At 54.4% G+C, this 17088-nt stretch overlaps 1 protein-coding gene across 6 annotated transcripts in view; it reads right to left on the reverse strand.

Moving 5' to 3' along the window:
• Positions 1-2887: 2887 nt before the first annotated feature.
• The window catches only part of DGKD (diacylglycerol kinase delta), a 110059-nt gene continuing 95858 nt past the window's right edge, over positions 2888-17088 (reverse strand). For 3 of the 6 annotated variants that reach the window (XM_060301722.1, XM_030869033.2, XM_060301724.1), the window contains exons 23-28: positions 16245-16379; positions 15835-15986; positions 14779-14890; positions 14602-14694; positions 13574-13693; positions 5558-6770 (exon numbers count right to left, since the gene is read on the reverse strand). In XM_060301722.1, the coding sequence (XP_060157705.1) occupies positions 6354-6770; positions 13574-13693; positions 14602-14694; positions 14779-14890; positions 15835-15986; positions 16245-16379 (1029 nt within the window). In that variant the 3' untranslated portion in view covers positions 5558-6353. Of the gene's footprint in view, positions 4667-5398; positions 5530-5557; positions 6771-13573; positions 13694-14601; positions 14695-14778; positions 15065-15834; positions 15987-16244; positions 16380-17088 lie in introns of those variants that run through there. The other 3 variants (XM_030869258.2, XM_060301723.1, XM_060301725.1) reach the window with 3 other exon arrangements.

Raw genomic sequence — 17088 nt, forward strand, 5'->3', positions numbered from 1 at the left:
CGTCTCTGTGCGCTGACTGCTTCATGTTGTCCTGGCCTTTTTCCCAAGAGAACTACAGATGCTAAGTCGCTGGGGTTTATGTTTAGAAATACCACTTCAGTACTGCTGTAAAAATAACAGAACTGTGTTTTGGTTTTAAATAAACTCAGACTCGTGGTAATAATTGTATTTGAAGAAACTGGAAGTGGTCTGGTTCTCTTTTCCTTCTAGGAAAATAGAACTGGCAGGGGTGCTTGTGTTTCAGAAAACATATTTACTCAAATGTGACACTTTCCTGGCAAAAAGGGGAGGCGGGGCCCAAGAAGTCCCTGATAATCCAGAATCCTGGCTCAGAGAGGTTGGCTTCCCTCTGGGACAGACTTGGTTGTGAAGGGCCAAGTCCTGGGCCCCTCAGCCCGGCTGGACGGGAGACGCAGCAGCCGCACCTTCCGTGCTCAGTCCTGCCCTGTCAGTAAAAGACGTGACCGGTCACCGTGGGTATGTGTACGTTCTGGGAAGGCGCCGCACTGCAGAGAGGAAGGTGAAGCTATGACAGCGACACACGAGCTAGTTAAAGGAAGAGACGTCTCCAGCGCCCACCAGGAGCTCATTGCCTGCATCCTGGCTCAGGCTGCCTTGAGCAGACCTGACGCGCCCGCAGCTTCTCCCCCGGGGAGAAGGTGGCTCTAGTCCCGGGGGGAGGGGCACTCTGCGGGGCCCCCATCTTCCTATCAGCAGCCCCAACCCCCACAGCCCAGGGGCTGGGCCCTCGGGCCCACCGGCTCCTACCTGCAGCCTGGGGTCTGGGTTGGGCCCGACGGATGGAGCGCCTCGCGGTTCGGCCAGCAGCAGCTCAGTGACATGAATGATTTGACTTGGAACCAGCGTACTGAGGGAGTGGGGACCACGATACAACGGCTCTTCTGGAAGTCGAGGCCACCCCGAGCGGTCACGGCCTCCACGGTGATGGGCGCTGCACACGGCCCTGCCTGGCACCGCGGAGGCCCGCCCGGCCCCGAGGGTGCACCTGGCGGCGGCCACACTGGGGCACTTTCCTCCTGCGGCACACGTCCTGGAGACCTGGGACCACAGGCAATTTTGTTCTCAGCGTGGGGCCCAGCTGGCAACATGACTTACCAGAAAGCGCAGCAGGCTTTTTGGTTGATCTGCTTCCGTCCACGGCGCGAGCAAGAAAGCCTTCAGGTCCCCAGCTGGCGGGTTTTCCTCTGCGAGTTTTACAACCTGCTTATTAGGCTTTTGTGATCAAAAGTGGCAACAGACGCTGCTCCGAGGCCGGCACCTGGGCTGGGCGGCCAGCACGGTCACAGTTGCCATCCCAGTGTGAGAGGGACCACAGGCTCCCAGGCCAGGATGCCTGTGTGTGACTTAGGCCGTTCCCCCAGCGTGGGCTGGGGTTGGTGTCAGGCCTGGGACACAGGACCAGCATGGCCCTCGAGGTGTGATCTCCGGTACCCAACTGCCCCGTGACTCCCGTCCCTGCCACGTGCTGCTGGGACAAGTCATGATCTTCTCTGAGCCTGTGTCCTCATCTGTAAAGTGCAGATACCCACCTCGTAAGATTTGCTAAGGAACACAGGTGAGTTAGGATGTGTAAAGTCCTTAAGCCGGCACCTGGCATAAAATAACAGAAATGTGTTAGACCAGCAGCACCGTGATCAGCCATCACTGGCATAGCCCCATTCCCTCTGCACCCACCCGTTTGTTTAGTCATGAGTGTGTGATACAATTCTAGACAATGAGACATTAGGGGAGGTCAGTGGAAGCCAGACTTTCTGAAAGGTTTCCTTAAAAAGAGACGCAGAAGAGACAACGCCCCTATACACCCACACCTTAGCCTGGACGTGGTCATGTTTGGATGTGATCCCTGGAATAGTGGCAGTTATTCTGTAAGCATGAGGCCTGATCCTGGATGGCCAGGTGGGAGGAGCATGCACACCAGGACAAAAATGGGGCTCTGCTAAGCAAAGGAGAGAGAAGAAAGCTGCTGGGGAGGCAACCTACACATCCAAAGCCCACACAGCCCTATGGTACCCTGCCTGGTTTTCGACTCCGTGATCCCAGCCCCCATCCCTCACCCCAGGAAACTGGGGGATGATTAAAGTGACCTTGAGCTTGGAGAGGCAGCTCCCTTGTAATAAACGTACTATGATTAAACAGAGCGGTAAGTAGAGCTCCGGTTTGCAGTTACATGTAAAAGACTTAAAAATGTCATGAGAAACCTAGGGGTGAAACAGGAATAAAGACACAGACTTACTGGAGAATGGACTTGAGGCTATGGGGAGGAGGAAGGGTAAACGGTGACAAAGCAATAAAGAGGCATGGACATGTATACACTACCAAACGTAAGGTAGATAGCTAGTGGGAAGCAGCCGCATAGCACAGGGAGATCAGCTCGGTGCTGTGTGACCGCCTGGAGGGGTGGGATAGGGAGGGTGGGAGGGAGGGTGACGCAAGCGGGAAGAGATATGGGAACATATGTATATGTATAACTGATTCACTTTGTTGTGAAGCTGAAACTAACATACCATTGTAAAGCAATTATGCTCCAATAAAGATGTTAAAAAAAAAAAAAAAAAAGACTTAGGAAGTTAGGATATTAGCTAAAATGACCCGGCCCTCAGTAGGCTGGGCTGAAGCTGCATGTGATTAGGCCTGAGAACCTTGGTGCTACCTGGCCCCAAGGTCGCTGAATTTTTAAATCAATAGATCCTAGAACCTACACCCTAAATAATACAATGGCATTCATCCCACTTTGCTTTTCAGCCACCGCCAATTCAACCTGTTTTTAGAGCAGCTGAAAAACGTAATTCTGAACCCAGTTCGGGAAGATTTTTGGCAACGACATCTTTCGTCCAAGCGCAAGGAACGATAACAAGAAACCCGACAGTGAAAGATCAAAAACAGGCTTGTTTTATTTATACACAGAACAACGTATTTACAACTCCAGATGTGGATATGTACATAGCGATACAGGAGGCGTTTGCTTCCACGGTGGGAGCTGTATAAATTAAGATCATAAATATGGGGGAAGCCCCACCAGAGGGCACAAAACCTTTTCTCCAAGACTCCAGGGATCCCTCCTCCCTCCCTCTACACTGACAGGACCGTGAGACCCCGGGGACCCCCGAGGGACAGCCGTCCAGCCTCACGGCGGGGGCGGGGGCCCAGAGGGCAGCCCCACGCGCAGCAACACGCACCACAATGCGCGTGGGCCGCCGCCCTGCAAACGCGGCCGCGCGCACCGCTCGTGCTTATTCCACTCGCTCTCACTACCCTCAGAAAGTGGTTTCACGTAAACAGTGTTGCTCTAATCACTGACCACGTTACCTTTAAACACCACGCTTGACCTAAACCTAAGGCTTTCCCAAGGGAGGGCGCTGAGGGCCACGGTGGCCCCGTAGCACCGGCCACCAAACCCCACGTGCGCCCTCCTCCGCCGAGTCCCCTCCTGTGCGTCGGCCTGAAGGCCTCAGAGCCCAGGGTGCCCCCGGCCCGAAGCAACAGAGCAGACGGCGTCTGGCACCGCGGGCCGGGCTAGCCTGTTCTACTTTGAAACCCAGGGACTTGTGACTGGGTTTCCTCCACCTCCCTCCACCCGCAGCGGAGGCTCTGATGGGCGGGAACCTCGGGGGCGCGGAGAGGGACACTACCGCTGGGTGGGTCGCGGCCACCCCGCCCGCGGGGACAAGCTGGCCTGGGGCAGGGCCTCGGCCGAGCTCAGCGCCGGGAGGCCCGCCAGTGGGAGCCCCCGCCGGCCGGAGGCAGCGGCCGACTGCGCCGCCGGCGGGGAGCCGGCAGAGCGTGTGCGAAGCGAGCGGCAGGTCAATGCTCCGCCGCGCGCCCCATGGACCCCTCGGGACGACAGCGCCCCCGCTCCCGGGCCCCTCGGGACGGCGGCGCACAGCCCCCGGGAGGCAGAAGCGGAGAAAAGGGCCAAGTGCCAGGCGGTGAGGACCGGGGTACCGCCGGGTCCGTTTCCGGCTCAGCTTCGTCCCCGCGGAGGGACGCTGACCTGGCGGCTCCGCCCCGGGGTGAGAAACTCTGGGCGGCCCCTGACGCCCTCGGCAGCCCGGGAAGCCTCCTCCACACAGAAAACACGGACCAGCCTCTGTCGGCGGGGAGACGACAGGCCAGGCGTCCTGGGCACAGAGGGGACCCCGCGCCCGCGGCCCAGGGACGAGGGGCCAAGACGGTCGGGGCGCGAGCTCGTCAGCCCCAGACCCTAACTACCGTCTGCTCGGCTTCAGGGGCACCCAGCGTCGCCTTCGTGTCAAAATGAACCGGCGGGACGGAAGGCAGCCAGGCCGCGCTCACACCAGGGCACTCAGACGCGCGGGGACACAGCCCGGGCCGGCAGGGGCGGGAGACGGTTACCCGCGCTGCGCCGCTGAGGGCACACGGAGGGGCCCAGGCCCGGGACAGGGCGGGAGGCGGCGTCGGCTGGAAGGTAGCTGTGTTGCGGGTCGGGACCCGGGGCCCAGGCCGCCGGGCCGGGTCGGCGGGAGTAGCACCATGAGCGGCGCCGAGCCGGCTCAGTCGCGGGAGGCGCGGGGGACGCAGGCCCAGAGGGCGGAGGCTAGGCCTCGGCGGCAGGGGTGCTGCGGCTCAGCTCCTTGATGCCACACAGGATCCTCTTCATGTGGCCCACCTTGGTCACGCCGAGGTCCTGCAAGGAGAGGACAGCGCTCAGGCCCCGGCGCGCTGCCACCCGCGTCCGAACACGAGTGAGGGTGAAAGCGACAACAGGGGACGCGGCCGGAGACGGCGCCCGAAACCAGCAGCCCGCGGCCGCCCGCCACGTCCCGGTCCCTGACGGGAGTCGTCAAAGGCGCACGGAGCAAAACACAGACGAGCGAGGCGACCCGAGGGCGCCACCGTCCCGACGCCCTTGGCGGCCTCTCAGCCTCTCCGGACGGGACGCGGCCTGAGCGGCACAGAGAGCCAAGCTCCGGGAGCCCCGGGTCAGGCCGCCCCGCGTCCTCCCGAGGGGAGGGAGATGGGCGAGCGGGGCCACTGGGGGAGCCAGAAAGCGGCCAACTGGGGAAGGAACCCCGTCCGCTGGGTCCCCTTCACCCGGATGGCTGTCATCACAGAGAACACTTCAGCTTGACTAGCGGAGGGCTGCATTCCCCAAAGGGTTTTTAACGCTAACATGGCCCACTGTCCAGTTAGACTAAGAGAGCGAGGCTCCCCAGCAGGAGAGACATCACATCTGGGAGCCGCCACGCATCACCCCCAGGTCGCATCACCCCCAGGTCGTCACCCCGGGTCACGCACAAAGGCCTGAGAAGAACGGTGAGGAGACTGCTGACACTGGGACAAGGCCAGGTCAGAGGGAGGGGACAGGGGAGCCGCGGGGAGCGCAGGTGCACCTTCCCAGGAGACGCTGTGGAAGTACCTTGAGGTCCCTCCGCTCCAGGTGCAGGAGCTCTGAGCCCCGGATGTCGTGCCGCGTGAAGATGTCCTTATACTCACAGAGACTGAGGTGCTCCAGCCAGGCAGCAACCTCCTCTGTGCCCCAGAGGTGAACTGTCAGAGACGGAAAAGCACGAGTGCAATGAGTGCCCAGAGCCCAGCGCGAAGCAGGCGGCGGCCCGCGCCCGAGACGCCCCAGCAGGCGGCGCCCGAGATACCCCAGCAAGCAGGCGCCCGAGACACCCCAGCAAGCAGGCACCCGAGACACCCCAGCAAGCAGGCACCCAAGACACCCCAGCGGCAGGCACCCGCCACCCAGCCCCAGGTGCCGCCCCAGGCTGTGCAGAAAGAGGAGGGGAGCTGCCCGCCCTCGGGGGCGTGAGCTGCCACAGAAGCTGGTGTCTGTTCCTGCCAGGTCACCAGCAGCCTTCTGTGCCAGGAGGGACACATGGGTCTGACTGCGGCTGAGGTCAGCTTCCCTCTCCCTTCTAGAGGGGTCCATTTCACTTCCAGCCCACAGCGGGAAGGGAAACATATGCAGAGATTCCATGGAGTCAGAGCCACCATCATTCAAAGAAACCCAATTTCTGGACAAACATGCGAAGAAGAAAAATCAAAGGGAGCTACCCTTACTGGCAGCAAATGCCACCCCCAATCCAGGCTTGGGGCCGCCCAGCACCTGAGAGCCTGGGGGCAGCTGTGCTCAGGGCCGACACTTTGAATGGAGATTCTAAAGCCCCAGTTTACTGACCCAGAGGAGAAACATCCTTTAGTGCCATTTTCTATTGATTTCACGGCTCAGGGCCACTGGCAGCCCAGGTTCCCGGCGCAGGGGCCTTGATCAATGAACTGATTAATGGGGGACGAGCAGCCCCGCAGAGGAAGCAGGCACAGGGGGGCCACTGTGTGGCCGGAGTGTGAGCTGTGTCTCTGTCTCGTCACCTCTGCTGTCTCCTCCCCACCTCGCGCCCCAATCTAGCGCAGGCAGGCGGCTCGGTGGCCTGTCTGTCACCCTGAATCTGCACCAGGAGCAAGTTCAGGGCAGGGCGTGACACCAGTGAGCCTCCCACATGGAGCGGGAAAGCCGGGGTGCAGTTCTGTAGCCAGACGAGTCGGCGCAGGGCATGACCGGAGGCCGTGGCCCCGGGACGACGGGGACAGGCACGAGGCCAGGGAGAAAGCAGAGCCTGGGCCCCACACAGCCCGGGTGGCCAGGAGAACAGCAGAGGGCAGGTACCCGGGGCTCCCAGGCTGCTGCGAGCTTCTCTGTTCTTGTTATTCTTCTCCTTCTTAAACTTGGTCACCAGGCGGAATTTACCGCTGCGGCTGCGCTTGGAAAGATCCAGCATCACGTTCTGTGTGGCAAACGAGAAACTGTGAGAGTCAGACCCCGGCTCACCAAGACCTCAGCCACCCCTCGAGCAGACAGGCACGGAGCTGGGAAGACACGTCGTTCCTGATACTCTTACTCCGGGGCTTTTCCTTGACTTTTAGCCTTGTGTTTATTGCTGATTTTTAATGCCTTTAAAAAGCGGTTTCACAGTGATAAGTATCTATTTTCATATTCTTTTTTTTTCATTTTACAGTGTTTATTTCTCATGTGACTAGAAAGCTCTCTATACATTATTTAAATATCAGGACCATATCAAGATTGGTAAGTTATCAGCCACTCTTCCAGCGTTGCACTGGCGCACTTTGACTATCAGTATCACGAGTATCTTTCTAAATAAAGCTTTTCCTGCACTTTGCACTGTTTCCTTGCGATCTGTTCCTTGAGGCAGAATCAAGGAGGGAAGGGAGTCAGAGGGACACCACGGGGACGGGGTCCCTGCTCGGTGGCCACCTCCCCACAGAGCAGTCCAGGGCACGGCAGAGCCATCGCTGCCCCTTCCCCACGGGTCTGTGGACCTTCTCTGCTGATTCTCACAGAAGCTAGGGCAGGGGTCTCCGCCAGTAAAGCATTTTGTGCACACACAAACACGTACCTGTTCTGATAATGTGTATAAACCTATTCCCAAATAAAGCGTAATTTCCTTGTTTTTCAGGTGTGCCACTTTCTTCCTGGCCCCGCCGGCCTGGATTCTGCCCCTGGGCCCTGTCTACCTACATCCCCACTGTGACCGGCACAGTTAGGACTGCGCAGCTTTATGACACACTTTCAGATCTGACGGGGACATCGGGTCGCACTGAAAAAACTCCACCGGCATTTTCACTGGGATCGTACCCAACCTAGAGCCTGGAAATACTAAGCATGTCCACACCCAGACTGTCGTGACCCTCCATCTTCCTCATGCCCCTGCACGGTCATCTTCGTGGAAAAAGACCTCTTACAATGACATTTTCTAGTCAATGACTGAGTACTGAAGAAACTTGTTTTCACAGATGTCTTATTCTTGGCAAAACCATCAAGCGCCCATTCTTGCACAGCTGCTCCATGCAAGAACTCCAGCTCCCAGGCGGTCAGCACAGTCACGGGCTCTCCGGCCCCAAGACGAGCCGCCCCTCACTCCTCAGCGCCGCCTGCAGGAGGGGCGGCCACGTGTGAGCAGGTACTCTCCAGAACCCACACGAAATCCGATTCCTGACTCTACAATTTCTTTCTTCAATGCAAACATGAGCTTTAAATTTACTTCTAACTTTTTCATTATGCATATTTCCTTCCACTGGTAGGACGAGGAGACTAGTAGAATGTGGCAGATTTCAGACATCAAATTACCCCGCCCCTAAGTACTTCAGTATATGCGACTCTAAGAATACTCTTCTGAAACATACTCATGGCGCCACTGTCACACCTGATACCACTAACAAGAATTCATTTGGCTCTCACGAATCCATTTGTATCAGACCTCCCCGACTGCTCCAAAGGTTTATCCTCACAGCTGGATATGTGTGGATAAACCTTTGGAGCAAACCTTTGAATCAGGACCCTGACGGGGTTCACAGGGGACACCCAGCTCTTGTGGCTCAGTCTCTCCTCCTCGGGGCCACCTGTAGAGAGACCAGGAGTCTGCCCTGCGGGACAACTCGCGCTCTGGCTCCGACGGGCGTCTCCCTGCCTCCCCACTCCCCGTGTGGTCCAGAGCTGCTGAGTCCATCAATCTCGTGTCCCCAGGGGTGCAAAATGGTGCTTTAATCCTACACTCCAGCTAGAATTCTGTTATAAAGAACTTCTTTCATCAACTATTTGATTTAAAGAAATCACTTCAGGGGATCTACTGATAATACTGAAGTCTGGAATCCAACGTGCTGGTTTTTTAAAAATGAAATGTTTAGGGCTTCCCTGGTGGCGCAGTGGTTGAGAGTCTGCTTGCCGATGCAGGGGACACGGGTTCGTGCCCCGGTCCGGGAAGATCCCACATGCCGTGGAGCGGCTGGGCCCGTGAGCCATGGCCGCTGAGCCTGCGCATCCGGAGCCTGTGCTCCGCAACGGGAGGGACCACAACAGTGAGAGGCCCGCATACAGCAAATGTTTAAAGTTCTGGAGATCTGTTTCCTAACAATGTGAATATACTCAACACTACTTGAACTATACACTTAAAAATGACAAAGATGGTAAATTGTGTTTTTCTACCACAATTTAAAAAAATGAACTGGGACAATGTCCACCTTTTTCCAGCTTTGACACTTTCTTATATATGGAAATTATATATTCCTTGACATTTTCTCTTTGGAAGTAAAATTTATTTTTTCAAGTTGTTCTGTGACTATTCCTTTTAAAATATCTTGAGGTTTCAATTTGTGTAATTTAAATATTTTCTGAAAAAATCAAGTTTCATCAAGATTGTAAGATTCATTGTCATTTCTCTGTATATGCTGTAACTTGATTAATGCTTGTATCTGTTGTTATAGCCCCCTTATCATTTTGTTCATTTCCCCCCCATTACATCTGCCAGAGGAGACTTTTTTTTTTTTTACTTTCCTTTCAAAGAACCAGCTCAAAGACCTATCACTTCTTTTCCTTTCAAATAAATGATTTTCCTATTTTTATGCCAGTAGAAATATGGTGCCTCCCCCTCCAAGGTTCCCTTTGCCCTTCACACTTCACCTCCTCCTGGTGCCTTGCATCGGGGGGACGAGCCCGAGTCCCAGAGGGTGGCAGCACTGAGCTGGAAGGCACCAGCGGAGTTGGCTGGAGAAGCCAGGAGCCCAGGAGCCAGTGTGGTTTTCCCTTCACTCCCGGGACCCCTGGCCCTCGGTTTCTGGCCTCAGGCCCCATCGGGTGAATGCCTGCAGTAACACCACCCCAGATGGTTCCAGAAGGTTTCTGGTGTTGCAACTAAACCTCAGGTGCCATCGGTACTATTTCCCACCTACTACTGCAAGAACTAACATCTGCTCCGTCTCAGCAGCCCACATCTAGGAACCCTGGAAACTAGGGCCACTCTAGACGTGGCTTAGAGGGTTCACCAGGCAGGCAGCATTCAGGTCAGCCATCCAGGGGGGACTCGTGGTGCTCTGTGTTTGTTTCCATGGTGGCTGCATGGCATTTGGTGATAGTTGTTCTGAAAACACTTTTAGGCTTAAAGCTTTAGAACCACACAATCCCTGAGACATGGGCTTTTAGTACTAAGACCTGACAGTCCCAAATAAACTGAGGTGCTTGGTCACCATGCAACTGGGCACCAGGCTGTGGGCCTCCCACTGCAGCAGCTGCTACCCTGCCCGTGAACTAAAGAAAATCCTGGCCCTCCCTGTCTTCACTGAAGAATCTGCACGGAGGCAGAAGCGACCCACCTGCGCAGGGCAGCGCACTGGGAGCACAGGGGCCATGGTTTACAGCTGGTACAATTTCTGTTCTGAGTTAGTATCTGAGGCTTCCTTGTGGTCTAGAGCTGTGCTGCTCAAACTACCCCTGGAAAAGAACCAGCGTTAAAAATTCCCATTCCATAGTGGACTGGTACTTGAATGAAAGAAAGTAAAACAAATTACTAGAAAAATGAAACCCCCAAAAGGCATACAAAATACAAACCTCAGTTTTTTTATCGGGACTTCCCTGGTGGCGCAGTGGTTAAGAATCTGCCTGCCAACACAGGGGACACAGGTTCAAGCCCTGGTCCGGGAAGATCCCACATGCCGCGGAGCAACTAAGCCCGTGCGCCACAACTACTGAGCCTGCGCTCTAGAGCCCGCGAGCCACAACTACTGAGCCCGCGTGCCACAACTACTGAAGCCCGCGCGTGCCTAGAGCCCATGCTCCGCAACAAGAGAAGCCACCCCGATGAGAAGCCTGTGCACTGCAACAAAGAGCAGCCCCCGCTCGCTGCAACCAGAGAAAGCCCAAGTGCAGCAACAAAGATACAATGCGGCCAAAAATAAATGAATAAACAAATTTATAAAAAAAATTTATTATTTTCAACGTAAATAAAGTTTCCCTCTCAAGTGCTTCAAAGTTTCTAAACGCTTCCTCTCAATTTCTACAATGATAACAGAGAGTTTCATACCATCAGTAGTAGTCCCAGTTTAGAAAATGATCAGATTTTCAAAATGTCCTATGGGCAACAGAAAAGAAAGCATTTTCCCTCTTTGCAGAGTATAAAATTCTCTCTATAGAGAAGCATGATATATACTTGTATATATATTCTACACATACGTATTCTACCAACTTGCTTTGTTCAGATGTTGTGACAGTTGGTTTTATGTGATTAATCACGGACTGATAGGGATAGCTCACACTACAAAATTGGGATTCTGACGCTTCCTATCATTTCAAGAAGTTGTAGCTTTACATATTTTATGCATGTAAAGATTAAAATCTGGGGGGTCATCACTAAAAGAACAGACAGAAGAGTACATACTTCCAAACTAGTAGAGGGACAACCAGAATTCTGTGGGAAGAGGGAGAGACTCATCAATCAAAAAGGAGGAATGCAAAGAAAAAAAAAATGGGACAAACAGAAAGCATAAAATATGGTAAAAATATATCTAAATATCAGAATCATAATAAATGTAAATAGACTGAACTCTCCAATCAAAACACAGAGTATTATACCGAATAAAACCCCCAAATTTAGCAATGCTATTTATAAGAGCGACACTCCAAATAAAGCGTGAAAGTGAAAGTATGAAAAAGAATATACCAAACAAGTGGACTTGAAAGCAAAAAGAATTAATAAAGGTCTTTATATAATGATGAAACTTGTATGCATCCAATAACATAACCGCAAATATACACAAAACCACAAGGATAAATTGAGACATCTACATTCACAGGTCAGAGAGTTCAACAGTAACTGACAGATCAAGAAGACACAAAAATAAAAAACAAAGTAAGGACTTAATGACGTAAATAATTACAACTGGATATAAGGTACATTTATAAAAACTGACCACCTTTTGGGCCATAAAGTAAGTTTCAACAGATTTCAAAGGACTGGTAACATACAAACAACTGCCTTTGAACACAGTGAGATTAAGTTAAAAATCAGTAACAAAAAACTTACTAGAAAAAAATCTCACATATTGGGAAATACAACTCATTTAAATGCTATATTAGGACAAGATTTTATCATTATAACCATCATAAGTTTATCTCAGAATTATACAATATATAGTATAATGATATGGTTATTATCTTTTACCAATATAAAGTGATCCTCTATCATTTACTGCCTTAGGTATGCAATTCTATTTTTACATTGTTACTTTGGATTTTTTATTGTGTTTTCTTGAAATTGTTTTATTTTTAATCTTTCTGGGTCACAATTTTTTATTGAGGGTATGGAAGAGAAAACTGGGCTCCTGTGACTAGTATTTGGTTAGATTTCTTTTTTTTTTTAGCACAATCTAAGAATAATTTGCTTTTAAGAGGAGCAGTTATATTATTTCCTATTTTCTTATTTTTATGCTGTTAGCTCCATCTTTACTACTTCTTTTATTTTCTTTTATGATACAGACTACACTTTGCTCGTGTCTTTTGTGGTGATTCAAAAAGACATACACCTTTTCAATTTTACTAAAAGCTACCTTTAAAACTACATTTAAGTTTTTAAAACATAATTGACTACCTTTCTCTAATTATCAAAGTCAAGAACTTTCATGAACCTTCCTCCACCGTAAGAGGAGGGACTTAATGTGCCCTCACTCCCATCCATGTCCTCTTCCCTGTCTCCCCACTGCACTGCCCACACTTCACAGGCTTTGACAACATAATCTGGAATCACAGGCCTAGGTTACTGCTACATTTGTTGAATATTTTACGTATTGTTTTAGTAATCTTCTTTAAATGAAATTTCTATATTTATAATTAGCTACAAATTTTGATGAGCCTGGCCTGGCCCTCTGAACCAAAATGTCCTCATTCTTCAGTTGCTGAGTTTTGTTTCTTGGCTGGAAGGCCTCTGAGTCAGTTTTCCAGGTGGGGTGCACATTTGTCAACAAACGCCGCATGTTCAAGAAGAGCTCTGGACTGCTGGCCCCCTGTCCCCTCGCCCTACTGCTGCCCATGGGTCCTAACAATCGAGCCAGCAGCAGGGGCGCCTAACGTGTCTAGCAGTTCTTTACCTGGTGAACTTTTCTCCTGGCCCACCTCTGTTCCACCCCTGAGAGGAAGGCCATCTAGGGTTTGCCCCTCTCCAGATGCTGCCCGCAAAAACCAACCACTCAACAACAAGCACCTCTCCAGGGCCTTCTTCCTGCCTCTCCTGCTTCAGGAGACACTCCCCCCAGGGCACATATGCCCAGGGTCCCATCTGTTGTCCCAGCTATAAGACCTGTGCAAGCTGGCATCTCTAAATACGCACAACAGAAAAGCACGACTGTGATTTGAACACAGCAACTCTGCCCCTGTCAACAACAAACTCCCAAGAAGTTGCTGTTTAGCCAACTGATGTGCCTCCACACTGGGGGCAAATAGTGGGGCTGGGCTCAGCCTTCTTTCCACCTATGTCCTGGACAGCCCCGCAGTTCTGCTGCCGAGGGCAACTTGTGCCCCAGTCACCAAGGGTCATTCTTAACAGCAATTCCCAATTCCTTCCTACCTGCCGAAGTTCATCTCTGTGCCTTGAAGGCATCTTAAAAGAGAAGTGTGGGAGGCCAGATCAGGGGCTGCAGGACCAACACCATCTTAATCCCAAAGCTGCACAGAGCACGTGGGTTCAGGCACTGAAGGGAGCGCCACTGTGTCCAGGGACGCCGTGCTGAAGCCCCGTGACCCACATACCTCTTCATCACCAGGCTCCACGGGCTGGCACAGCCAGCGGGTGTCCGCCAGCTTCCTGAGCTGCTGGTCCATCTCGACGAGGGCAGCCGTGAGCCGTTCCTTCTGAGGGGGATCCAACTGCTGCTCCAGGCAGGGAGGGAAGAGACACAGCTGGTTACCGGCAGGGAGCTGGGGCCATGGCAGAGCCCCACCCAGACATGAGGTCTGCTCCAGGGGCTAGGCTGCTCTCAGAGAGTTTTCTAAAAACTTGCAAGGAAACTGAGTCCCACGCCACTGAAGGGCCAGACTCAGAACCTCCCCTCGTAAGTAGTGTCAGGTGAGAGAATTAAACTCTCCTCTCGTAAATGATGGGGGAGACCCAGCTTGTCTAAAATCTCATCAGCAGGGCTGACAGGTCACCTGCTCTGGTTTCCTCGGGACCCTCTCTCGGAAGCGGGGGAGCAGCCTGCCTGCACCAGAGCGCAGGAAGCATGGTGGGGCCACGGACGCAGCAGCTGGTACGTGTCAGGACAGCGCAGTACTTTGGAATGAGAGTGTGGAACTGGACTCTTAGGGCAGTTCTCTAGTGACTTCGCCTCCTTGACCTCCCACCTCCTCGTTTTTTAAAACAAGGAGGTTGGCCAGGCGCTCTCTCAGGTCTGCCCTGAGCTAGCTTCTGCGGTTCAATCGAACTCCAGCCGCACGCCTCCACAGGGCTGACTCATGAGCCAGGTTGCAGGGCTGAGCGAGGAAGGCAGCCGACTCTGGGCGCGGGGAAAAGGCCGGCCAGCCTGGCCACGGCGGTGGCCGTGCACCTGGAGGGTCTGGGGCAGAGCGCCGTCTACGATACAGGAGGTCCCGTCCGCCAGTCTCGGACACCCTGGAGATGACGTGGCGAGATGCGGCCAGAGGGCTTGAGCATCACCACACCATCAGCTCAGATGGCCTCTGAGGCCCCTCCGACGGGGGGCCTAGAATTCTCAAGGCCGGGGATCCTGGGCTGAGGCGGGCTGCCCTCCGTGCGCACAGTAAGTGGCCCCCCAGCTCACCAGGGCCAGCTTCCCCGCCAGCAACAGCTCCGTCTCGCTGCGCAGAGCTCTGACGTTATTCACCATCTCCAGCACGAAGCTGCAGCTCAGCCCCTGGGAGGAATCAGAACAGATACCGTGGAGACGTCCCGAGGGCGAAAGGGGCCCACAGGAGAAAGGCCGGAAAAGCGCAGGCACCTCTGCGGCCCTGGGCTTGCCGTACACCCGGTCCATGGCCTTGGAGCTGGCGTTGACGGCGTGGGCGAGCTCCTGCTCCACGTCTCGGTGGGACCGCGCTGCTTCCCGGATGCTGGAGGGAGACACGGCGCTCATCAGACCGAAGAGCAGCAGCCTGCGAGTCGCCTCGCTGGAACACAAGCCCAGGTTCGGCCCAGAGGGCCGACAAGACCACGACTTGCCCGTGGTGACCCGTGACGGCCGATCGTTTCCTGGCCGGTGGCGGAGGAGGCCTTAAATGGGAAATCTGACAACAAAATCCCAAACTTTTCTAGAAACTCAGCCAAGGAGGTAATGCCCAAAATGAGACCTACACCTTGCAAAACAGCGAGCGGGTAAGTAGCAGGAGGCAGAGGAGGAGAAAGCCAGGAAGAAGCTAGACGGCCATGGAGGGGCCCCCGGCCTGCGCACGGCTCCCAGCAGGGGGAGGGGAGGCACAATGCAAAGACACCGCCAGACAGCGGCTGAAGGGGGTCAGCGGATGTGGCCACCAAGAGGTCACGAGGCAGAAGGGCCATGCTGGAGCCAGGTGGGTGGACACAGCAGGGGGCGGGGAGAATGGACAGTGGGCAGAGCGGCAACCACCGTGCTGGAAGGTCCAGAGTAGAAGGAAACGCCTTTGGCTGTTGGCTTTTGTTTTTTCAAAATAACTACAAGGTCTGCTTCTTAAGAGCAAACCCGCTCTCTGGGGGCTAAAGGAGGCAGGAGGGGTACTATTCTCAGAGATCTGGGATAGGCTGTAAAACCTATGAGCTGCCTCTGAAAACGCCTGTGGTGTGAAGCTCCCACCTGCATAAACCCCGAGTAATCCCTGGAAGACCGTCAGTGAAAATACCAAAGCCCGGGGTTAGCAGAAACTCAGGCCGAGCCCTCGTGAAGGAGGCAGACGGCACATAAGATCCGGCAGGGGCATCTCAACGCCTGCGGCCCAGCCACGGACCTGGGTCGTCCCAGTGACGTCAGGGGGCCCGGGCGCTCTCGCGGAGGAGTGGACCACGGAGGAAAGGCGGCACCCACCTGTGGATGAGGGCCCCCGCTGCCTGCCCAAACTGGTCCATCTGGTTGGCTTCCTCCTCGGACAGGATCTCCGGGTGCAGAGAGAAAGATGGAGGGCGGGGCAGCTCACACTTCTGCTTGTCCTCCCAGGACTTCAGGGTGTTCTCAAAGGCCTAGGGCGTGGAAGCCAGTGTTACACTCTCTCCTGCGAGCACACATCTAACAATAATCACTGCTGGGACACTAGCGGGATAACCGGCTAGAAAGGGACATTCTTTTTAACGCTGGGGGGAGAGGGAGCAGTTCTAGGAATTAGAGCCCTGTTCACTTAATCTTAATCTTCAAAAAAATAAATTCCTGGAACAAAACATTAAAAACTCCAGGTCTTCTCCTAGAAGGGGCACATGTGCGCCACAGGCAGTCTGTCTTACCCGATCCCTGGTGAGCGTCTGTGCCCGGTTCTTGTGGATAATCCGAATGTACCCTGGCGGCTGGATCCAGGCCTCTCCGTCCACCTGCACAGGTACGCCCTCATCCCCCAGGATGGAGATCTTCACCGTGCGACACTGAGCAAACATCACAGCCGTCACCGAGCTGCACCCAGGAGCCTTCAAGTGCTGTCAGCACCACAGGCACCGTCCTGCCCTACACACCCCTGCACTGGCCGGCTGACCCCTGGGGTGACACCATACCTCGCCCCCCCCAGCCTCTGGGGTCAGAGCATCCCCGCCTAGAGCGCAGCTCATGGAGCGCAGGGGGTGTGCCCCACCCCGCTCCCACTGCCCTGCACCCAGCACCGCCATCTGTGATCGCAGTGCGGGGAACTCTGTGCTCAGACACCAGCACCAGGCCCAGGGCGGGGACACATGACCACCAAGAGCTGCTGGGTCCCTGGGCACGTGAGGACACTCCCAGAACAGAGCAAACATCTAACAAGTGCTCCTCTTTTCAACAAAAAATACTGCCAAGGAATTAAAATTGTGAAATTCAAGCAGCCCATGGTGGGGACAGAAAGGACTGGGGTTCAGGGGAGCATGAACTCCCCATCTCTGTGCCTGAGAACATCGCCCTCCCCAACCCCACCGACAGACACACCCTTCCCAACCCATTACCAGAAGTACCGGATGGGGAACCCACCCTGCCACCTGCTAGCCGGGCCTCCGAGCAGCCGGGCGAGGCCACGCACTCAGCCTCTGCTCCCAGACTCAGGCTGTGGCTTCTAAGAGCTGCAGGCCCAGGGCCCAAGGTCAGCCAGGCCCGTCTCATCTCACCCCA

This window comes from Globicephala melas, chromosome 7 (genome assembly GCF_963455315.2).
Source record: "Globicephala melas chromosome 7, mGloMel1.2, whole genome shotgun sequence".
Lineage (NCBI taxonomy): Eukaryota > Metazoa > Chordata > Mammalia > Artiodactyla > Delphinidae > Globicephala > Globicephala melas.